This window comes from Mus caroli, chromosome 8 (assembly GCF_900094665.2).
Source record: "Mus caroli chromosome 8, CAROLI_EIJ_v1.1, whole genome shotgun sequence".
In the NCBI taxonomy this organism is placed as follows: Eukaryota; Metazoa; Chordata; class Mammalia; order Rodentia; family Muridae; genus Mus; species Mus caroli.
The window spans coordinates 101071647-101096864 of record NC_034577.1 but is presented as its reverse complement, the minus strand read 5'-3'; the positions used below and the strand labels follow the sequence as shown (position 1 = coordinate 101096864).

Sequence of the window (25218 nt, the reverse complement as noted above, 5' to 3'; positions counted from 1 at the left end):
AAAAAAATTTTTTTTTAACCAGCAAGTATTTTCAGATTTGCTACAGTCTCAAAGGGCAGAAAGATAATCTCTCAAGGAACAGAAACAAGAATAAAAATATGCTTGAAATGTTGCAGTAGCCAACTAGTGTGCAGTTCAGCCCTAGGAAAGAAAGCTTAGACCCAGGTAAAGTTAGGAGTTTAAAAGCCTGAATAAATCCAATCCCATCCAAAGGTTAACCTTGAATGACAAGATGGGCTCAAAAGAGAACTCTCGGCCATGTATGATGGTTTACATCCATAATTCCAACGCCAGTAGGCTGAGGCAGGAGAACTTCTGTGAGTTCCAAGTCAGCCTAAGCTACCTAGTAAGATCTTGTATCAAAACAAACACAGGACTGGAGAGATGGCTCAGTGGCTCAGAGCACAGGGCCTGAGTTAAATCTCTAGCATCTGTTTCAGACATGCATGCTTCCTGAAACTCCAGCTTCTGGGGATCTTCTTGCCTCCAGGGGTACCCACAGACATGTGGGATGCACTTGCTCACACACACACCACACACCACACACCACACACACACCACCACCACACACCACACACACACACACACGTAATCCTCAGAACCCATTTTTTAAAACATCAGGCACTGTGGCAATTATTGTAATCCTAGCACTTGGGGAGGCAGAGCCTCTCACCTACCTAGCTTTCTTGGTGAGTTCCTGGCCAATGCAAGGCCCTGCCTTGGAAAATAAGGTGAACAGTGCCTGAGAAAGAGTGCCCACGGCTGTCTTCTGGCACCCACACACACACACAGAGAAAGAGAAAAAGGAGGGACTGATGGACAGATAGACAGACGGATGGATGGACAGAAAGAAGGAAGGAAGGGAAAATTAGGTTTGGTGGTGTGTGTGTGTGTGTGTGTGTGTGTTTGTCTACATAAGATTTTGCTGTGTATCCCAGGCTGACTTGAACTCACTACATAGCTCAGGTTAGCCACCTAGTTCACAGCCATCCTCCTGCCTTAGCCTTCTAGGTGCTGTGATTTCAGGAAATCACTATCATGACTGCCTAGAAATAATAGTTTTAGATATTTACTGAAGTGTTTGGAGGGAAAGGTGATGTCTAGGAATTGCTTTATAATACCTCAGCAAAGAAAACAGGAAGAAAAGAAGAAAGGACCAATATGGCAAAGCGCTGGAATCCTGAAATGAGTTAGCACATTAGTGTGGATTGCATTCTCGTTTTCGGTTTTATTTATGTTTCAGAATGAACAATTCAAGATCCAAAGACAGCAAACTCATCTGGCATACACGCTCATTCCGCTCTAACAGAAGTTCCACTTGTTTTCCTAGGACTGTCTAATGAGAGAGCTGAAGTGTTGAAGCCCAGTTAACATTTGCCCTGCTTCCATTATGAAATGCCCGAGTCAGGAAAAAAAATAAGCCCTTTGTACCCTGAGATGAGCCAGTGACAGCAAGGTCACTACATCCTGTTCTTCCCAAACCAATTCCTGGAAGCGTGGCCTTAAAAAAAAAAAAAAAAAAAAAAAAATCAGGCCTTCCAGGTGGCTCTGCAGGTGAAAGCACCTCCCCCACACCTGGGCTCCTGACTTGAACCCAGCGCTCTCACAGGGTGGACAGAGCAGATTCCTGCCAGCGTCCTCTGACTTGTACCACATCATGTATGTCACCTCCCATGCACACACATAAAATACACGTATCTTTTTCTTTAAGAGAGATAAAGTGTTTTCCCTTTCAGAATGCTAAAGCAATTACAGACGGCTGTGAGCTGCCATGTGGGTGTTAGGAATTGAACCTGGGTTCCCTGGAAGAGCAACCAGTGAAATAATGTCACACTCTCCACAAGAAATCCGATTTCCATTGTGAGCGTATAAATGGAAACTGGTCATTTTGCAGAGTTTTGGTTTTGGTTTTATTTTGTTTTTCTTTTCTTTTGAATGTTGGACTTTTCTACCTGGGCATGGTGGTGGGGACCTGGAATCTCAGCATGGTGAGGATCCGAGGTTTGAGGCCAGCCTGAAGAACACAGGAAGACTTTGTCTCAAAGCAAAGCTAATTAAAAACAGCGTGAACTTCCTTTAAATGCCAATACATATTCCAGTTGGGCTTCCAAAGGTCTCGCTCCCTTCTGCCTTTTTTTGAAAGTGTCGTGGAGATGTAGCCTCGTACCATATAGCTCAACTAACACTGTGTTCTTAGTATTTTAAGGGTTCTGCAAGCAGCGCCATGATCAATTTAGTCCACACCCCTCACCCCAACACACACTCTGTACACACCGGCAAACACTCCATTTTCCTACCCTGACCCTCACTCCCAGCCTCAGGCAGCCAGCGGATCATGCTTCAGGCTCCGAAAGTTTGCCTCCTAGCTATTTGCTATCAGCAGAATCACACACACACACACACACACACACACACACACACACACACGCACACGCACACGCGCGCGCGTTATTTTTGATTGGCGTCTTTCACTCGGCCTAATATTCTCGAGGTCCAACAATACTGAGGCGTGCGTTGCTACTTTATTCCTTTCCGCTGTGAATTTTTTTTTTTTTTAGGATTTACTTTAATTTTTAAATATACATAGAAGTGTCTTTGCCTCCGTGTATTTCCGTGAACCACGTATAGGTAAGCGGTGGGTAAGCGGTGCCCGTGGAGGCCAGCAGAGGGCGCTGGATCCTCTGGAATTACAGGTGGTTGTGAGCTGCCACGTGGGTGCTAGGGATTGAACTGGGCTCCACTGGAAACGCAACCAACCAGTGCTCGTCTTAACTGCTGAGCCATCTCTCCAGGTGCCCCCTTGTACTTTTAAATACTATACTATTACATAATTTTATTGTAGTTCCATTAGTGGAAATCCGAGTTGTCCCCCCTCCCTTTTGGCTACAGTGCATTTGTACGACTGCTTTAACAGTGAATTAGGTACTTTTTAGACTGAAACAAGTCCATGTGATTTGGATGAGGGTTACTGTGGATCTGTAGCTCCTTTTGGATCCTATGAACATCTTAATATTAATTCTTCCAACCTCTGCCCATGGGTAGAAGGATGTGTCCCACAAGCCAGGACTCTCTTTGATGTTAAAGCCTCTTCCCAGGGGAGGTATCCAGGCACTGGGCTCTGGGTGGGAACTTGCAGGCCATGTCTCAGGAGGGTGCCTGTGTGTATCTGTGAAAGGGGCCGAGGAGGCTGCAGCAGATGTGTGACCTGAGCAGAGGCTGGAGTCTAACCTCACACTCTTACAGTGATGTGTTTGCAAGCGTGTTTAGATTGTTTATAGTCAGAAAGAGTACCCCGTGAGACTATTCAACCTTAGAGTACAGGTACTTGCAATCAGTCCTCAGTAGTACCCAGAAGGCATGGAGCTGGCAGAGTCTCTCCTTAACCAAACTCTTGCCAGGGTTCCCTGAGCAAATAGTGGAGAAAGCTCCACTATTAATGGCTTCAACAAGACTTGAACCAAGCAGGAACACAGTTTTCAACAAACCAAACTCACCGCCCTAGCTGCCCAAAGAATTTACTGCTTGCTCCAGACAATGTCTGACTCCAGCGTCCTGTCTCCCAGCCTCCACCGGAAACTTGGAGAGCAACCCTCCCTTAAGTTCCCCATTTAACCGCACACCCGGGTGCATTTCATGTGAGTCAACATCTTTCCTTTTTTCCCCCCAACCTTTTCTTCTTCACTCTGTGGAGGCCCCCTCTTGTTGCTCCCAACCTGTTTCCTTCTCTACCGCGTCTATAAAAATTAAAGTTCCCTTTATTTCATGCTGGCTGCTCTCCATCACAGTCAACACGTTGCTGGTTCAAGTCTCCCCTGGTCTCTACACTCCTGTCCAGTTGTCACAAGACCATTGGAGCCGATTCGGTTTTCCAGCAGCAGGAATGTAGGACCGCGAAGGGCGCGATTCTTTGAGAAACATTCCAAAGGACCATATTTTTGACACCAGCTAAGAACCTACTCTGCCTCAGCTTCCGGGACTGACCTAGACCTGGGGACGCTCAGCAGGTTTTTATGATGCCCAGAGATGATGTGTCAAGTGCTTGGAATCTGAAGGCACACACGAGGAAGAGAATCTCACACAAGGGGGGGGGGGGGCAAGTTCAAACTGAAGGTGTAACAAAATGGAGAAAAAACGGAGCTGCTGTCAAAATTTGCTCACCTGCACCTCTTGTGGCCCTTAGCCCAGCCCCATGGGGGGGGGGGGGTCGTTCATCTGCGCATGTGCAGTTGCTAGGGCGTTTAGAACCTGTGTGAAGTGTGAATACTGTGCCGTCTCATCGAACAGGCTTGGCCGCGGGCTGGCTGTGCTCAGACCTAGCAAGGTGAATCCACAGCTTTACAGCCCTTGTCTCCAGCTTTTATTCGGAGACTCGGACACTGATAGAAAAGCATTTTTCGGAAAGTTAGGGACAGGGAAGAGTTTTTAGAGTCACCCAGGACTTAATGACCACTTCAGATATATGTCACCCCTATTTCGACCTAGATAGAGCGCAGAACTGTAAAGTTATCTGGCTTTTAACAGGGAAACGGTGCCTACCTATGCATACACAGCCACTTCCAACTGCTCAGAACATTGTTGAAGTGTGGACAGCTAAACACTCATTTCCTCACCGGAGAAGAAATCGGATGGCTGAAGGACAGGTCCTTTGTATCAAGCACGGGATGTTTATACGTGTGGTTTGGAATTTGTCCAGTGTGCACACGTCCCTTGCCACCCACCTCCACTTTCCCCCGACCCCTCACTTCTCCCACCCCCACCACCATGGTAGGGATGAACCCAGACACTTGTACCTACTACCCAAGTGCTGTACCACTGAGCTGCACCCCAGCCACCTCCCCCAAGATGTCTGACTGTGCATCTGGTGTAGACACCAGAGAAACTGTAGAGTTACAGGGTCTGGGCAGAATTCTGTTAGTAATGCCAGGTGGAATTATCTGTGCAGGGGAAGCTAAGAGCCTTTTGAAAAAGTACCACCTTCCTATTTATTTTGGGAGGCAGGAGACAGGAAAAGGGGAGCCAGACGTTTTTGGAAAAGGTCTGCTCTGGTGGCACACAGGAAATGAACATTTTTATCATTTTAATCATTATATCTTCCTTTATTATGGGTATGACAGGGAAATTTAAGGCATAAAATATCTGGCAGCTCACTGAACTGAAACACAGGTTAGAAGGGACTTTTGGCACTTTTTTTTTGGGGGGGTAGGATAATTCTTTGGTTGTGACCAGCAGGATTGAGACCCTAAATGCCTCTTCTAATTGAGAAAACCCGCCTCGGTGAGCCAGCTCCAGATGGTGATGATCTAGTACAGCCCCCGGCCAACCTTGTAAGATTTCTCCTGCCCTTCTCTAAAGAGAAGCGTTGAGGGAAAGTCGTAAAGAGGCAACTGCAGGGCAGAAGGTTTGCAGACCAAGTGCTGACCTCTTCTCCCTAGGCCAAATGAAAGTAGTTCCACTGAGTAGCTACAGGAGTTAGGTAAGGGTAGGTGACTGGTACTGAAGGTTTCAAAGCCAGGATATTGAAAGTGTGAAGATACATGTAGACATCGATACATAGATAGGGTGTGTGGAATGATGCTAACAGACAGGCAGAAGAACTGCTAAGGTTGAGTAAGCTCAAACCCTGGGGAATCTTGGAGATTTGAGAAAAGCAAGAGTAGAGCCATTCCCCATCTGTCTCTGTACCTGCTCTGGACATGTAACCACGACAGCCAACAGAGAGGACCACGGGCAGTCAGTCACATAGCATAAAGTGACTCCTCTTCGCCATGTTAATGAGGTTATCTAGATAGCCTTGAGCCTTTAGCCAGTGACCTTCATTTCCTGGGGATTCTCACGCCCTTCGCCCAAGAGGTACTTAATCTCTGGTTCACCCAAATAAAGTGTATGGATCCATACCCACCCCCAATCAAGCAATATGACCAAGCACAGATTATCTCAGAGAGCTGCGTCATTAAAGATTGCCACAGAAAAGCCCTTCACCTAAAAGAGCCATGCCCAAGATTCCCTAAGAAGGCTTTCTCTTCTCCAGCCTCTCTGATACTCAGCATCTGCTCCCAATCAGACCAGATCCCAGTCATTGCAGGTTCTCCCTCCCCTTTCTGCCTGGCATGCAGAACCAGGGGAAAGGTGAATCAGGGATACCTGTCCCTGACTTCCTCTCCCAGTAGTATACTGGTGGCATCTGGGTCCCCAGAGAGGAGACTGGAAACCACAGCATTTGTCCCAGATCCCACGGTTCCCCCCTCTGTTCTGACAGCATCTGCGTCTGGTTCCCTGAAAGGAAACGCAGGCTGTAGACTCCCCTTTCCAGACTCTGCCCCGCCTCCTCTCTGAGCCAGCGAGTTGTCAGCATCCAGACAATACTGGGGAAGAAAGGCAGAACCCTGTACCATGAACATATACATATAAACATACACACACGCATATACATCTGTTTCATAAGTACCTTCTAAAATGGCTGTGAGATGCCTGTGAGGGATTTTCTAGTGTTAACTGAGATGGAGACATCCATCCTAACTGTAGGCAGCACCGTGACATGGGCTGGGGCCCCGGAATGAATAAAAAGGAGACAATGACCTGAGCACAGCAAGCATTCCTCTCTTCATGCCGCCCTCCTGCACCCCCTGAAACTGTAAGGCAGAATAAACCCTTCCTTACATCAGGTGCTCTGCTACAGCAATGAGAAGAAGTAACAAAGGCAGAGACCTAGTGGGTAATGGACTGGACCAAACCTCGTCCCAGAAAACACATCACAGAGACGCATACTTGACAAAATTTTATTTAAAAAAAAAAAGAAAATAATAATTTATATCCTTGACAAAATAAAAGATCTTATAATATAAATGTTTCTTAGAAAATATATGAAAAGATAATATTACAAATATTAATAAATCAATATTCACATGACAGCAAAAGTGGCGATGATTCTACAAGAAGAGGAGGAGGAAGTTGCTGTCCTGTCCACAGCAATGTCTCTGGAGAGGCCTCCTGTCCCTTCTTTCTCCTTCAATGAGGTGTGCTCCTATTTTAAGAAAACCTGATGCAAGCAGATCTAATCGGTTTAGGAAGCTGGTATTTATTTGCACCGCAAAATAAATTTTTACAAAAAAAAAAAAAATCTATCAAGGATCCTTTAAATATCAAGTTTCCCAATGCGCTTAGAATACAGTTAACCAATTTTACAAGTCCTTGACTTCTCTCTGGTGTAGCTCTACCGCAGGGCGTGAGGTATTCCTGAAGTGAGGCAGGAACAGAGGTGACTTCCGACCTGACTGAAGAGGACGCTCCTGTGTCAGCTCGAGGAAATGGTGGGGGAGGCAACCTTCTACTTCTCTCATCCTGAGCTCTCGCTTTTCCCATTCCAGCTTCCTTTTGGTAAACTGTTCACCCGGTACCCTCGGGATAAGGAAGTATATGGTGCCTGCGTGCGTGCGTCCGTGCGTGCCTGCGTGCGTGCGTGTGTGCGTGCGTGCGTGCGTCCGTGCGTGTAGATGGGGGTAAAGGGTTCATGAGTCGCTCCCCAGAGCCGAATAAGGGGAGCTTCTGAGGTTCCAGGCATGTGTTGGATGTGACTGGGGGAAGAAGAAATAATCCTCAAGTCTTGATGCGGTGCTTTGGAGGTCCCTCTCGCAGAAGGGACATCTGTCGTCCTGAAGAGGAGCAGCCCAGCCCTCTTTGCAAGGGACATGTCTTCAGGAGGATGCGTGAGGGCCTATTTGTCACACTCCTCCTGGCTGCCTTCAGCACAGTGGTAGTGCTGTTCACAGAACTCCTGGATCCGGGTACAAGCCTCCAGCATCATCACCTCGGGGACTGTGATGACAACCCGGAAGAAATTTGGGTACTCGAAGCACTGAAAAAAACAAAAACAACCTGTTATCTCCAGGGCAACCGAATCTCCTACTGGCTCACCTTAACCTAGTCAGGCCGCTAGAGTGCAAGACAGAGTAATGCCATTCCACTAGGGATGTCCTTTCACCCCACTGGAGGGGACTGAGCTGGCAACTGAGTTCACTCATCTTGAAATAGACAACTCTCCACCCACCCACAGTGAGCGTTTCCAACCTTTCTTCCTGTTCTGAGGGGATAACGATGAAGGAGAATACTTGGTATGGGAGAAAATAAAGCTAAAACACAGCTCACGAAGACCTCTGTGCTCTTCAGGGGCTGTTGGGAATGTCTGCAGAGACCCACACCAGCACTCACCGTGGCTGGGAGGCAGTGGACGGACTGCTCCGCAATTAACCGCTCTGTGAATTCCACGTCATTCTCAAATTCTGGGAAGTGCTCCATCTCAATTCCCACCTGAACCCACAATAAAAAGAGAAGGCCAGCATGTCACTGGAGGTATACAGATCACTTTCCTATGCCAGAAATGAGGCCAGGGAGTCCCTGAAGCCATCTGGGAACTTTGCCACCCATAACTGAGAAAACCAGCACTCGAGGAAGACGACTTGGTTATATCTGTATTTTATTTATTAAAGGGTTCCTTCCGGGATGTTGGTAAGGGCAAATAGGGAGAGGAATGCCATCTCTCTTTTTTCCAAAAGAGGCTTAGTTAGCATCAGGACCTGGTTATTTTTCACTCTGTGGGCTCTATCCCACTCACTGCAGGACAGTTAGCATCCCTGGGCCACAGTGGCATTAGTGATACTAAAGATAAACAAAATCTCTATGTGGTCCCCCGACTTCCGAAGGAACCAGCATGACAGTTAGTCATGAACCACAAAGCATGCCTCTGTATCTGCGCATGATATGAGTGACTGCACTGAAGTTATCGAGAGGCTGTTGTGAACACAGGTCAATTGAAGTACTGGGATTATTCATAACAAGACAATTCCTCAAATGATGGGGACTGGCGCTTAGCTTATCTTTGTAGATGGAGGCAGACCCTGCATGACCACCCATGAAGATCCTGGCATGCCATCTCCTGTGCTTTATCACATCTACACACGCACATGCACACATGCACACACACACAGGCACAATTACCATAAGGTACATGGCTCCAGATGGCCGGACTGGCTGGAGTCCAGGAATGGCAGACAACGCCCCATAGCAGAGGTCTGCATTGGACTACAAAAGGCAGAGAGAAACAAAACAATCAAGGATCAAATTTTAAATGAAAGAAAACCTTGACTTTCTTTCTTTTTTAATATTTATTTATTTATTTATATGAGTACACTGTAGCTGCCTTCAGATACACCAGAAGAGGTCATCAGATGGTTGTGAGCCACCATGTGGTTGCTAGGAATTGAACTCAGGACCTCTGGAAGAGCAGTCAGTGCTCTTAACCACGGAGCCATCTCTCCAGCCCCAACCTTGACTTTCATATGTAATGTTTGATGTAATAAAGCAATTTTTTAAAAAGAAACAAAAACATTATTGAAGGTAGGACCTTCATTGAAGGCCACACACCGAGGCTTAATATTATAGTACAAAGAGCCAACAAGGACAGAACCCCATCACTTGAAGTTCTTAGCAAGATGAAGTGGATTACAAGAAGTGGGGGAAGCTGCCTATGGAGAACGACTCTCACGTCACCTTCTGATGAGGAAGCCCTCTTGCACAGGGCTGCAGAAATGAAGGGCTATTGTTCCTAATTCTGCTGATTTGTTCTCTGGCTCCCAAAGTCCTCAAGTGAATGGCTGCTCTTTACCTTAAGGAAGCTTAAAGTGTCCTGGTAGAACTCCTGAGGGGTGCGCTGAAGGATGCTCTTCAGGGCGCCTTGGACGATGGTGCACGGGCCCAGGATCCGCTGACTCAGCTTCACCAGCCCATCCCGAATCTAGAATCCCCCAGGAGACAAATAATTTAGCCTTTCTTAAGCATCCTTTGTGCTGTGTGGCTCTATTCTAACCTTTTTATCAGGTTTTTAACCTCAGGAAAGATGGCACCTGGTGACCCTCTTACATTAGACCACCTGGGCCTACTGTCCTTCTCTGTCACAAACCTGAGTGTGACTGTGGGCAGATGATGTAACTTCTCTGTACCCTGTTTTCCTTAACTAAAATGATCTCACAAGGTGTTATGAAGATAAAATAAAAATAGGTTCATAAAACATGAATAATAGTGCTGTCATTACTGTGGTGGGTTTTTTTTTTTTTGTCTGTTTGCTTGTTTGTTTTTGCCTTTTTATAGCCTTGAAATTGGAGGCAGGTGGAACCTCTTCACAGACCCAGAGACCCAAATATGAGAAAACTCGGTTTGGATGAGAAATATCTATCTATACCTTCATCCAATATATTTCCAGACACCGAAAACAACACAATCAGTTAAGAAGGAGAGGAGACCTCATCCTCTGCAACACTGAGCACTCAAAACCGAATCCGTATACTAAACTATTCACACCATTCCACCATATTGCTCTCACCTCATTGCCAAAAATGTCTCTTCGATCATGGATAAGGATCCAGCCCAGCCTCCAGCCAGGAACCAGCCAGCGCTTGGCCAGCCCACCACAGGACAGGATGGGGACATTGGTGCTGAGGGTAGCCATTGGTTCATATTTGCAATCTGAAAACACCTGAGGAAGAGAGGTGTCCTGGGATGCTTTCCTCTGGACCCCGTGTTTCCCTCCCATCCCTTTTCTTAGATGTTGAGGGACAGGTCAGGATCTACAGGCATGACCGGATCCCACATAGTTCAGAGAAACTTATCCAAAGACATTTAATTTGGTGTGATCTGGACTAAAGGAAGCCTAACATGAGGGTGATGACACTAGTCCAGTGGTGTGTACCTACGACTCCTGGAAACTTGCACTATGGAATTTCAATAGGTGGAATTATAAATTTAAAAATAAAAGGGGGGCCCGTGATCCAATATTTAACATTCCTGGGCCCCGCTGTGTCACAGAATGCAGACTTTGGGGGAGGGGGGCACTAGAAGGCGTCACAGCACATACAGATCTGCAATATTCCCAGAGAAGTCTAGAACACTATCAATCGTTCTTCTCTGCCTCTGCACTTTTCCTTTTTATTTCTGGTGCCAGGAATCAGGCCCAGACTTCAGCATGCTCGCTGAGCATTTCCCCAACCACTGAGCTTCATTTTCAGAAACCCTCTCCCCAACAACTACTCAAAACACATATCCGTAAAAGTCATAAACAAGAAATCCACAGGAACCTTTGTATCTATCCTACCTCCTCGGCATCTACCCTCAAGGGAATGCCAAGAACTTCTGCTTTTTCCCCAGCTCTTTGGATTAAATAATTTAATTAATGAAAAGCTGAGCTGAGGGGCCTATGAACTTGTTGAGACGATCTGCACAGAATGGCTGGCTGCTTCTGACCGTCCCATCAGGCAACTCTCCACGACCCAGAAAACAATACGGTATTTGAGACTTCTGTTATGATCTAACCCAAGCCAGACTTACCATGTCACCATAGATCTCATCGGCTAAGATGGGGACGCATTGCCTTTCAGCCACTGAAAATAACGAAAGCAATGCTGAAGTCATTTTCAGTTCAGATTATATGTCATCGTTTCCTTCATGCCTGGCCCCTCTGTGCTCTGCGTGTTCCCTGATCACGGATTGTACCGTTGGGAACTAAGCACTTCTGATATTCTCTCAGGATGTCTACCCTAACTGTGTGCCATTTAATCACACGTTCCAAACTCTCTCTTCCACCGGATGGTATTGGAGAAAGGCAAACACAGGTGAACTCCTTCTTAGCCAAATCCGCCAAAATGAAACGCTTGCCAGTTTTGGATTAGGGATGTGCGTCTCATTTCCCCTTCTTTTAGACAAGTCCCGGACCCCCATGACACATCATCGGCTAGAGGCAGTGCTGGCCTTTCTCTATCTCCATTCCACACCCAGGACGTTCTGCCTCTCAGGGAGCTGCTAAAGGATGCTGCTCTCATCCCCCCAGGGTGGGCAGTCGCCCGCACTTACCTGCCAAAATCTTCTGAAGGTGCCGCTTACTGAACACGGAGCCACAGGGATTGGACGGGTTGTTGACCACGAGACAAGCTGTTTTTTCGTCGATCAGAGATTCCAGTTGTTTTAGATCAATTTCCCAAGACTTCTCAGGCTGAGAAAAGTGAGACCAAGATGTTTCTGATCAATTGAGAGGGAATATCCAGCCCAAGAATTCAGTGTAAAGAACAAAATAAGGGGCCACCAAGCCTAATGATCTGAGTTCCAGCCCTGGAAGCCACGTGTTGGGAAGAGAGAACTACAGGAATTTGTCTTTGACCTCCACACACGGGCCACTGCATGCACACATTAAACTCACTGCACCAACGTACACACAAAATAGATAAATATAAAGAGTTTTAAAAGAATTAAGTCTGCCTTTGGTTCCAACCTCCCATCTGCAGACCAGCCTCTGTATGACAATGGCCATTTCTTTTTTTCTACATGTTAGTAACTGGGCACTTGAGTCGAAAGTTAAGTTAAGGCCTGGAGTGAAGCCTCGGGGGTTAAGAGTACTTGCTATCCTTGCAAAGAATCAAGGTTCAATTCCCAGCATCCACATGATGGCTCACAACCATCTATAGCTCCAGTTCCAGGGACTCTAACATCCTCTTCTGGCAGGCACATACATGGTATGCAGGCAAGCATACCCATACATGTAAGAGAAAATAAGCGTGAAAAATGTTTTTGATTACCAATAGATTGTAGAGCTTGACCTCAATCCCCATAGACTCAGCCAACGTCCTGTAGAGGGAAAACCCGGGCCTCGGAATGAGGATGTTTTGTCCAGGATTGGCCAACACGGCTAGACACAGCTCAATGGCCTGACTGCAGCCACTCGTCAGAATGACATCCTGCGAAGAGAGAAAGGGTGGACTTGGGAGAGAGCCCATCATGTGTGTAAGGTGGAAGTGTTCATGAACTTATTTTAATACGTTCCAAAGGAATGGGAAGGATTGTGCTGGGCCCAACCATATCTATCTATCTCTCTATCTCTCTATCTATCTATCTATCTATCTATCTATCTATCTATCTATCTATCTATCATCTATCTTGTCTATCTATAATCTATCATCTATTTATTTATCTACCATCCAGCATCTATCTTACCCATCATCTTTCGTCTGTCATATATTTATTTATCACCCATCACCTATCTATCTATCATTTATCTACCATCTATCACCTATCATGTATCTATCATCTATCATCCATCATCTATCTATCATCAATCCCTTATGTACTGTCTATCTATCAGATACTTATTTATCTATCATCCATCATCTATCTACCATCTATTTATTATCTGTTATCCATCACCTATCTTCTATCCATAATCTATCATCTATTATCTATCTATTCTTTATCAGCTGTCTATCTATCATCTATGTATGTGTCTATCTCTCTTCTAACCATCTCTCAGCTATCTCTAAATGTTGTTGAAAATGATGACCACTTTTCAAAATTAAGCAAATCACTTTTAAAAGGACAAGCTGGCTATGACTCAACTAACTCTCAAGAGAGATCTTCGATTGACCTTGGGCTGTTTTCCACCAGGTTAGTTATTTACTTTTGACCAGAGATTTGAAGCCTGACTCTTCTCTAAACACAGATGAGAGATGCCTCTTAGATTAGGAGGTAAACAAGAGAGGAGGGCAGCACTCAAGGCTAGCCCTGCCACCAATCCAGTATGCTCTGAGACTCCAAATATTCTGTCCCAGCACCCTAATATGAGTAAAGACATGCATAAATACCTCCTGATGAGAAATTCCTTTAAATTAAATGATTTACTATTTGTGAAGAATTTCTCAATGGTCTTTGGAAGAAAATCAAATCTAGGATGACCTTGGGGGTCCTTTGAGACTCTAGGACAACAGTATATCCATGTCAGGAGACACCTCTTATACCATGGTGACATTAATCACAATTACTGATCAACAACCCCAGCTGTGCAAGAAGCCCTCAACTTGCTACACAAGGATTCTCCTCAGCTCCCCACCCCCACCCCAAACTATCATGGCTGTTGGACAGAAGCAAGGAGCATGCTCAGAGGCCACTGAGCTGGTACCCTGGCTCACCTTAGCTTCCAAAGGAGCCTCAGGACAGTGGTAATAGGAAGCGACCTCCTCCCGACTGGATAGGTAGCCTGAGACAAGACATGGGAGAGGAAGCTGGGGGTTTTCATCCCTTGATTGACAGTCGTGCCCCGAGCTTCAGCGCAGCTTCCAGCCACACTCTACCCTTGCTTAAGGGCAGTTCATTCTATTCAGCTCAGTCATGTGTGAAGGGAATTAACCTCCTAGTGCTGTTTTATTATAGGGTGGAGTCCTATTTAGAAAGCTTGATAGAAAGCAAGTGGGGCAGCTCAGTGGGTAAAGGTGCTTGCTGCCAAGTCTAGCGACCTGAGTTCAATCCTCAAGATACACATGATGGAAAGGGACAGCCAGTCTCCACAGTTGTCCTTTAACTGACACACACACATACCGTGGCCACTCAGCATGCACTCTTACTCATCCCCCCACCATCTGTCTGTCTGTCATCTGTTTGTCTGCCTGATTCTCTTTCATATTCTCTCTCTCTCTCTCTCTCTCTCTCTCTCTCTCTCTCTCTCTCTCTTTCTCTCTATCTCAGTGTGTGTAATACACACACACTCATTCACACATGAATAAATACATTTAATTTTAAAAAAACATTAAAAGTTAAGCATGATAGTAGGTGCCTATAATCCCAGCTCTTGAAAGACTACAGCAGGAGGATTGCTAGTTTGAGATCAAACTGCATTATATAGCAATGACCAAAATGCAGTCTGAGCTTCTCTGGGCAAGCTTACCAATAGATGGGGCATAGCCATTGTACTTCCCGGAGTCCAGGGCATCCTTCATGGCTTGGGTCACTTCAGGGTCTGTAGGCAGGTTCCCAAACACAGTAGGGTCCCCTGTTCACAGAAGAGGGAAGCTAAAGAACCACCAAGAGTTTACATCCCCACGTTCAGGTCTTATCTTCTCTCCTCTCTTCCTGGCAGCACATGAGAGCGGGAGGTTGTCAGGCAATGCCACCCCTCCGTCAAGTGGCCCAAACTCACCAATTGACAGAGAGATCACGGTTTTGTTCGGATTCGGCTTCACCTTCATGTTGTCCACGATGGCTCGGATGGGATTGAAGGTTTTATTGGACATGTCAGAGGGCCTCACATTCCACCTGGCCTTCCTGCCCTTCATTCTCCCTTGCACCGAGCTTCTCCCACCAATGTTAACGCGTACATCCAGAACTGAAGATAGGCTGTCATTGACATTCGTCTGGATTACGTAGGAGTCCATGGCTCACAAAGCCTACAGGGAAAAAAAGAAATGTCCCTGTAAGGCTAAGATGGTGCTCTTTGAGTTGGGGAGCTGTGTTTAGACCTAAGCAGGGGTGACCTCACACATGCATCTCTCTAATGCTTTTATATGATTTCACTTGTAAGACAGCTTTGGATATGAATAGGAGTGGGGTTTAAGAATGTCTTGCAGAGATAGAAAATATAGGAGCGACTCATTTTCAAAATTATCAGGGAGCATTTAATTGAACATTTATCTACTACAAGTAGGATTGTTTTTTCCCACTTGTCTTTGGCATGGGTGTGTACTTGTGCGTGCACATGTTCCCGTGAGGGCTAGCCTGTTCCACTACAAATGTGTGGACGTCAGAGGACAACCTCAGGTTGCAGTCCTCACCATCTGCCTCATCTCACTGTGCCTTCTGGCATTACAGATGTGTACCACCACATCTGACTTTACATGGATCCTAGAGATCCGAATTCTAATCCTTGCCCTTGGATGACAAGGGCTCTTCCTGCTGGATCAGCTCTCAGCCTTGTGGGATTTCCTATATGCAACTCTAACCCTATGCTCTGAGTTAAACTGAGAGAAAAAGCATGTGGGCTACCATCTGTCCACACAGAGACCCACCCCCCAAGAAAGGGTCTTCCCAGTACCTTAGCCTGGGCAGCTTGGCAAGACCAAAAACTCAAAAACTGTAAAACTAAGGCAGTGGAGCACTTGACTAGTAGAGCCAGGACCTATGTTCATTCATAATACCATTAAGGAAAGAGAGAGGGAGAGGGAAGGAAGAAGGAACAGAGAGAGAGAGAGAGAGAGACAGAGACAGAGACAGAGACAGAGACAGAGAGACAGACAGACAGCGAGAGACACACAGAGAGAGAGAGAGAGAGAGAGAGATGAATATTGATGCTAGTTAAAGTAAGGCCATGTCAGATAAGCATCCCAGCCCTGGGCAGAAAAAGCCAGAATATCAGAAAGAAAGCCAGGAGCATCGCAATCACAATCGCAGTGCAGAGAACCTTCGGGATTACCTTCCTCGTCCAGGCAAAGCAGTCTCCAAGCAGCCAAACCTATAAGGCCCACGAGCGCTCCTCCACCAAGTCCACTGATGATGAGTTCAGGTGCAGTCCTGACCCTTGAAATAGTTTCAGCCAATGGGCGTTGGGCCTGAAGCCCTTATGCTATTGGTTGACAGTGAGGACTAAGCCCCTCCCCTGGACCGCCCCCCCTCACGCTGCTGTTTCTCACCCCAACCCTGGGCCACCATCCAATCTGGGATTTGTCCTCACATCATGTATCTGGAATTCTCTGTGTTAACTCTTTCTGGTCATTTGGTGAGCTGTTTCAGGAAACTGTGGAGGGCAGTTGGGGTGACAGCGATTAACTTTATTGTCCCTTTTTTGTTATGAAAACTATTGTGTTAACAGTATAGAAATGCGTTAAAATGAGGGTCCTTCTGGTAGTGCTTTCTCTGTGCACTCCAGTCTCACTCCTGGACATGGGCAATGATAAGAGCTTGGTTGACTATTCATCTACTGCATGTGGGATTTGCTATGGACAATGGGAATCTCCACAAAAATTCAACCGCACTCCAAGGAAAAAAAAAATTAAAAATTCCATCAAATAGGTTAGTATCAGGATAGATAAATAGAAATGCAGAGATAAATGCATACATAATTTAATAATTTTTCAAAGCACAGATAGAATTACACGCTCGTTTAACAGTGGGCATTTATCATCGCCGTTGTCGTCGTCGTCGTCGTCGTCGTCGTCGTCGTCGTCGTTGTTACTTTGTCCTGTGCTTTGATTTCCTTTACTTGGCATACCACAGAGGTCTGGACTCCAGTTAGAACAAAATGGGAAGTTAGAGCAAATTAATAATCCATCAAGAAACAAGGCAGCCAAATTCTCTGCAGCTTAATTTTCATTAGGGTACAAAACTGTTCAGGAATGCAGTGAGTTGGGGGATCTGAAGTCTGAAGTTTTTAATTTTTTCTTTAAACAATAGGAAATTCCCAGAGCAGCTTGTATCTGATCACAAAGTTAACAATGGAACCAACAACACTAGTGGTAGGATCTCTCTCCTATGCTAAAACACACACTCTGATTCCTGGACCACACCTGCTCCTTGCTCCCCCAACAGGCACCAGCCACGAGAGGCGCTAGACTAGTATTTGCGTAGCAGTGTCTCTGCGCATGTGCAGTGCTCCAATCACCACACTTTGCAGTCCTATAACGTCTACTTCCTGCCTTGGGCCTGAAAAGGCTGGGTACTATTTAGATGCACAAGGCTCACATCACACTGGGCACGACAGAGCTCTAGTGCCCAAAGACATGTATCACTATAACCTCCAATAAAAGCTACGGCATGCAGAGATGCTTCATAAAACACAGGTGTTGCCAGAGTCCTGCTGTGGACTTTCTTGTGGACATTAGGACACTGGGTGTCTTCTTCAGCCACTTTCCACCCCACCCCAACCCCACAAACCCCTTTTTGATATAGGGAATTGAACCAAAGCAAACGCCTCACCACTGAGTTGTACCCCTAGCCTCTCCGCTTACTTTAGAGTTGTACGGTCTCATATAGCAGCCACAATCATGATTGACTTTTGATCCTTGAAATGTGGCTGGTCTAAAGTGAGATGTTTCGTTGATATAATCACGTTGTGGAGACTTAGTGTTAAGAATGCCAACTACCTCATTAATTTTATACTGATTGCACGTTGAAAGATTCTTTGACATTTTGAATAAAGCCATAAAAACTCATTTCAAAGCCTGATGAGATTGCTCAGCCGGTAAAATCACTTGCTGAACAAACCTGGCCACCGACCTAGGTTCCATCCTAAAATGCGACTGTGGAAGGAGAGAACCGACTGCTGAGCACACACACTAATAAGAACAGCTAATAATAATAATAACTGTTGTTGTTGTTGTTATTATTATTATTATTATTATTATTATTTTAACTAATTTTACTGAGGATAGCAAGATGGCTCAGAAGTTAAGAGCACTGGCTACCCTTCCAGAAGACCTGGGTTCGGTTCCCAGCACCCACATGGTGACTCACAACTATCCATAGCTCCAGTCTCAGAGGATCAAACACCCTCTTGGGACTTCCATAGAAACCAGACACACACACAGGATGCACATTATAACATACATGCAAAATATCCACAGACAAAAATCCAATAAGTAAGTCTCTTAAAAATTTTAAATTAATTTTCTCACTCTCTTTTGATGCCCTCTGACTTTAAAATTATTCCTTCTAAATTTTGAAATTACTAGGTGATTTACATTTATTGAACAAAATTGTTCTATGGCATGGCTGCTTTTAATATTAATATAGTATATGAACATCTTCCTATTATCATACAAAGAGATCAATTTTATTCCTTTTTTTTTTTTGAGACAGGGTCTCTCTATGTAGCCCAAGCTGACCTTGAACTCTTAATCCTCCTGCCCCAACTTCCCAAATGCTGGGATTTCAGGGACACCATGACACCCAAAAGCCTCTCTTCTGACAGACGGCTACACAGCACTTGTTTGTTCTATTCTTGTTGGACATGGGGAAATTTTCAGATTTTCTATTGCAAATAAAGTAGCTAGAACGTCCTGTACTATGGAGGTTGGTAAATCTTAGGCTTCCTGTTGTTTGCAGGATGGTTTTCTAGAGGTAGAACCACACTTTAGGTGTTGACAGCTCTCCCTGCGATAGAGAACACTGAGAAGAGACTTCAAGGATCCTCCAGAGGCTCTGGTCCAACTCCTCCCTCCCGTGCACACAGATTGTCAGCTTGGCATCTGTGCCCCACCCTGATCCATGAACAGTTCTCCCTAGGGCTCTGGAGTTAACTCACCTTTAGGAGTCTCAGTGCTTTCTTGAGTGGTCCCTACAGTGTGCCCTTTCCATCTCAGGAACTCACACATGGGTTTTATTTTCAAAAACTGAAGGTTTTCTGGGTTGTTCTCAATATTGCTAGAAATGTCTCTCCTTACTAATTTTTTTTCTTTTTTTCTTTCTTTTTTTTTTTTTGGTTTTTCGAGACAGGGTTTCTCTGTGTAGCCCTGGCTGTCCTGGAACTCACTCTGTAGACCAAGCTGGCCTCGAACTCAGAAATTCGCCTGCCTCTGCCTCCCAAGTGCTGGGATTAAAGGCGTGCGCCACCACCGCCCGGCTAATTTTGTTTTTAAGTAGAGCCTCACTATGCTGCCCTGGCTGGCTTGGAATTTACCATGTAGACCAGGCTGCCCTTAAGCTCACAGAGCTCTGCCAGCCCTTGCCTCCCATGTGCTGGGATTAAAGGTGTGTACCACACTCGTCTCTCCTTACTACTTTAAAAAGTTGCTCTAGCTTGTACGGAATTCTATATATTCCTGAATCTGTTATGGTATGTTTGGTTCTAGAATATTCTATACCAGAGTCTTAATTTTTAAACAGTTCTGTTTTAGTTTTGAACATTTCAAGCACCACAAGCTGGCCTCCGACTCACCGCCATCTTTGTCTCTCTGCCTCCTAGGTGCTGAGAGGACCGGTGTGAGCAACCACACCCCAACTCTACACCTTTTTAGACTCATTAATGGTTTTATTTTCAGAAAGGCTAATCAATTGCCTTCCTATCCAGGGGTAAACCTTCGAGAACTGTTTTCTAAAATAAACGTTTCTCAAAATGATTGACAGAATAATATTAAAGTTGTTCCTTTCCCCCCATCATTTAATCAAAGATGGCCGTCATTCACATTTTCTTGGCCCCCTGTGTTTTTGAGGCATCTGTGCATGTCTCTCACCTGTCTCTGTAGAAAACAACTCCCTTTTTTTTTTTTTCCTTTTCCTTAGATGAGACCTTGGTTTAGGATGCGGTTTGCAGAGCTCCAGAAAAGCTGCTTGCAGACCCTGTTGGCTTGGCTTCAGGTTTACAGATCAAAGAGCAGCAGGCAGCACAGGGTTTGGCAAATGGTCCTGCAAATACTGGCGCTGACGCAGAAACTGCAGGGCAGAGGGAGCAAGTGAAGGGGAGCCAGGGCAGCTGCATCATCAGGTCAATGCCACGGACACACCTTCGGCCGTGCTTGGGAGCCAACATCAGAGGTAAGAGGGGAAACAGGCAGAGCAAACAAGTTCTGGTACTACCTGCCTCTGGTAGGTGATGCTTTCCCTCAGCGGGGAAAACAGCAGGCAGGGAGGGAGAGTGTGGGGGAGGACCCAGAGCTATATAGGAAGTTTCCATGACACCAGATAAACTAGACCACGAGTCAAGGCCCAACACGCTTTGACAATCACTAAAGGTTACACCACCAGGCACAGGGAAGTCCTTCCATTGAAAAACTACAGTCTGGGGTGTCTCAAAACAAAACACATAAATTGAATTAATACTTAAGTAAAAGCTAATATTAAAATAAAAGCCAAATGACTTCTAGTGAACTTTCCTAAGTGGAAGGCATCACTTTTGCCGCGAGAAGTGGGTTGTTTGTTCTGGGTCTGTTGTTCTTGTTGCTTATCTTTGGGGGTAGAGACCCTCAGACTCACAATGAAGCCTATCCTATGATGACCCTGAACCTCCTGTTTTTGCCTGTACCTCCCATGTTCTGGCTTTACAGATGCGAGCCTCCGTGCCTGGCATACAAAAGCATATTTAAAATAATTCTACCCCCAGGCGGCTGGAGAGATGGCTCAGCTGTTAAGAGCTTGCAGAGGAAGGGGATTTGGTTTCCAGCACCTACAGAGTTGGCTCACAACCAACTGTAACTTCAGTCCAGGCGATCTGACACCCTCCAAGAACAGACACGTACGTAGTATGCTCAAATACGTACAGGCAAAACACTCCTTACACATAAGATTAAAAAAAAAAAAAACTTTAAAAGTTCTTCAATAATTCTACCAGCTGCAGACAACCATTATCAATCATTGCCTCCCATAGTTAACATTTTGAAATGTGTCTATTGTTCCAGGCGTACATTCCATATCCTTCCTCTCTCGGCGTGGGTCTCATTTGGGGATATTTTATAAGACGTTTTCCTGAGACAATGAAGTTCTTGCTAGTCTGCTTTTTCAAGGTCACCTTCGACCTCGAGGTCTTCATTTTCTAAGTCTGTTCCCACACCTTTCCTCCCTCTGCTGGTGCAATTGGACAGTTGTCTCAAGCAAAGCACTGCAAGCTGTACAAGAGCCGAGTCAGTACACAGTAGTCCTGAGGGATATCTTTGCTTCGCTACCTTCACCTCAGTCGAAGGTAAACACCAAAACGCGTCAGTGGAAGATGGACTTCAAGCCTCAAAATCTGTCTCCAAACTGAAATCTTCTCGTTAGGGGCTAAGTGGGCTGAGATGCGTCTCAATCCCTATGGAAAGCAGAATAGTAGACCCCACAGAGACAGACAACCAGGGAAACCCTAAAGAAAATAACGAACTGGGGCTGGAGAGATGGCACAGCGCACCAGCTGGTTCAATTCATAGCACCCGCCTGGCAGCTCCGTACCGTGTGCAACGTCAGCTCCAGGGGATCTGGCGCCCTCTTCTGACCTTCTTGAGCACTGCACACATGTAGTGCGCAGACAAGATTCAGGCAACGCACTCATACATAAACAAAAATATATTTTTAAAGAAAAAAATAGCCAACTAACTCTGCAGCTGATGCAGGAACCATCCACCCTCCTTTTTCATCTCCCCCCACTAAGTACGTTGTTCTCTTTGCATCCGGAATAATCACCAGTATTACTTGGGTACTGGCTGCATAGGATCATACACATTCTAACTTCCTCAGTGAACTATAATCTCAATTCCTTGTTCTCCATTTATGTCCTTCTTGTCTTACAATGATGCTCTGTATAAGCCACAGTCGGGACATGCACACTGGTTGGCAATAAATAGCACATAAGAGAGAGAGAAATGACCAAAGGAAGATCTGCTGTTTTGTTCATGGTTTGAAGGAATGGGTTTTCAAAGGGCTGCTCACCCTTTAAAGGTTGTGACTTTTCTCTCTACTTCAGGGCTCTAACGTTTAAACGCTAAATAAAATCTTCATCTGTTTGCAGACTGAGGTGCCTGCTGGGTGCCCCAGCTCCTGGAGTTGAGCAAATAACACCACCTTATTTGTTTTGCGTTTTGCATAACTGTGGCAGCCATTTGTCTCCAGGCTGAACTCCGAGTTCTTTTATTTGTGGCTGCATCTGCAATCCAGTCCTCATCCTGCGCATTTTATCAGGGAATAAATTCACCATGACTGGGCTGACAGATGCGAGCCAGAGGAGTAATTCTGAGTGTTCTGAACACAGGCCAGTTCATTATCAGACCTCTCTTGGTACCCTTAGCTTTCAGGAAAGAAATCCAGTGTGCACTTCAGCCAGGGAAGCAGATCAGTGCCTTCCTCAGCCCTCATCAGAGAGGCTTCCTCCTGCAGATGGGACAAATACGGAGACCCACAGCCAGACATTGGGATATCCAGTCTTAAATGGAAAGTCGCTATCAAACCCCTCCCCTCAGGGCTCCACGAACCCTGCAGAAGAGGAAGCAGAAAGAGTGTAAGAGCCAGAGGAGATGGAAGACACCAGGAAAGGAGGCCATCTAAATCAACAGGACTGGTGCACACAGGAACTCACCGTGATTGGGAGTATGCCCAGGGCCGGCACAGGTCTACATCAGATGAGGTCCTAGAGCTGAAAGAAGTGGGCACATGCCCCCATCCCTAACCCAGAAGTTATCACCTCTTGATAAACACTAGCAAATAAAATTTTTGTTTTCTCCAAGGGAGTCTCCATGGAGAAACAAACTACTCTTAGGGGTGGGTAGCATGCCCAGCCAACAGGATACCAACTCAACACTGGAGGTGCCTTGTTTCATAGTGTCATGCCAGGCCTATGATTTTTGTATTTTATTATTTTATTCGTGTTTTTCTCTCCTTTTACCCTACAGGTCCTTTGCATCTATATTATGGCTTCCAGTTTAGTGTTTTTGCGGGATTCCTAAGTGCGTGATCTAGTGGTCTCTGTATTTGTGTCTGTCTCTTGTGCGTTTTCTTGTGTTCCTTCCTTCTGTTAATTTTGTCCTATTCCAGTGTATCAAACTTGTTTTCTTGTGTTATGTTATATTTCACTATTATCCCTTAGAAGCCTGTTTGTTTCCTAATGAGAAAAAGAAAGGGAGTGGATCTGGATAGGAGGAGAGGTAGGGAAAACCTGAGAAGGGTAGAAGGAGGAGAAACCACAATCAGGATATCATATGCGGGGAAACAAGCTGTATGGGAATATAAATAAAGGGGGGGGGGAAGAACTAATAAGATGAAACAATATAAGGGTAAAATTAAAGATAAAAGAAAGTGTGTTTTGCCAAAGAGGGGACACAAAACTATTGGGGTGCTGAACACATAAAGAAGCCATCTTGGATGGCCAGCCCATCTGAGCCCGTTGCTGGCTTTGGACCAAGATGTCTATGACCGCATGCGAACCCCAAGCGAACTCCATGAAAACATTCCCAGTCGCTGCTCAGAAGCACAAGAGGCCACAGACAAGTCCTCTCACAGTCACAAGTGAGAGTCTCTTGTCAAAGTGTCAGGAGGTTGCCTGCGCCATCTGTTTCCTGCTGAGCACCCACAAATCACAGCCCAGAGCTCTAAGAGCCCGCCTCTCGCTTCTCGCTGCAACTGTGAGCATCCCAGCCCTGTGGCTTAGTGGGTACCCGGTCTGCCATCCAGACAAGGCAGGGGCTGATCTGTATGAAATCGTGGAGCACACACTTGGCCAAGAAACATGGAATGTTCCAGAGTTTCGCTGCTGACCTACCCCAGTGAAACCTCGGGGTCACTCGTTCCCTACCCTGCCTGGTAACAAACGCCAGCGATTATGCAAGTTCACAATCTTTATCCAGACTCACTGTGGAACCTACGGAGGGGAGAGAACCATCAATGGGGGCCAAACCACAGTGAATTACTCAAATCTAGGACATCAAGTTCCCTGCCACAGGACTACAAGCAAAACAAAGTCAGAGAGAGGGTTCTGGGGTCTCGTTACTCAAAGGATATTAGTTTTACCAGAGGAAAGTGCCTACACATCATCTCCGTGTACCTTCCAGCAAGGGGGCGGGTGGGTGAGACTATATCTAACTGCCAACTGTCCAGCATCAAAACTAAGAGGCTATTAACACATTTGTTGTCTTGGTCTATTATTATTTTGTTTTGATTTTTGTTCAAAAGAAAAGATGCTGGTCAGTCAGTGTGAGATGAATGTCAGTTATGAGGATTTTTTTTTTTTTTTTTTAGATAAGGTTGTGGCTGACCTGTCTTGGAACTCACTATGTAGCCAGATGACTTTAAACTTCTGACCCTCCTGCCTCCACCACCTGGGTGCCACCAGACCCAGTTTTATGCAGTACTGAAGATCAAACTCAGGATCTAATATATGCTTAGGTAAGCATTCTACCAACCAAGTCACATAATCCCCAGCCCTGAGAATTTTTTTTTTTTAACTGAAGCAAGGTCTTGCAATGAGCTTAGGCTAGCCTTGAACCTGCAACCTTCTGCCTCGGCCTCCTGAATACTAGAATTACAAATGTTTTAACATCTGGAAAAATGGATATTTTTAAATCAGTAAAAAATATAGTACACATTTTACATGTTGTAATTATTATTTATTTACCCCCGATAGAATATTAATTCCATGAGAGCAGAACATTTATTTATCACTGTTTTGTGATATAGCCTTGCTGTCCAGCATACAGCAGATGCTCAAAAATATGTCTGAATGAATAAGTGGCTGATGATGAGATATAGTAAATCTTTATTGGACACCTATGATGAGCACTTTTCTTTCTTTTTTTTTAAATACTTTTTATTAGGTATTTTCCTCATTTACATTTCCAATGCTATCCCAAAAGTCCCCCATACCCTCCCACCCACTCCCACTTTTTGGCCCTGGTGTTCCCCTGTACTGGAGCATATAAAGTTTGCAAGTCCAATGGGCCTCTCTTTCCAGTGATGGCCAACTAGGCCATC

General features: G+C 45.5%; 1 protein-coding gene across 1 annotated transcript; it reads right to left on the bottom strand.

Moving 5' to 3' along the window:
• Positions 1–6762: 6762 nt before the first annotated feature.
• On the bottom strand, positions 6763–16364 carry Tat (tyrosine aminotransferase). Its single transcript, XM_021169583.2, has 12 exons — positions 16271–16364; positions 15002–15248; positions 14750–14854; positions 13998–14065; positions 12615–12773; positions 11896–12034; positions 11374–11426; positions 10373–10525; positions 9659–9787; positions 8992–9075; positions 8206–8304; positions 6763–7852 (listed from the first exon to the last, which is right to left on the bottom strand). Exons 2-12 carry the CDS (start codon positions 15234–15236, stop codon positions 7712–7714), a joined length of 1365 nt encoding a protein of 454 aa, XP_021025242.1. The 5' UTR covers positions 15237–15248; positions 16271–16364; the 3' UTR covers positions 6763–7711.
• Between the last annotated feature and the right edge of the window lie 8854 nt (positions 16365–25218).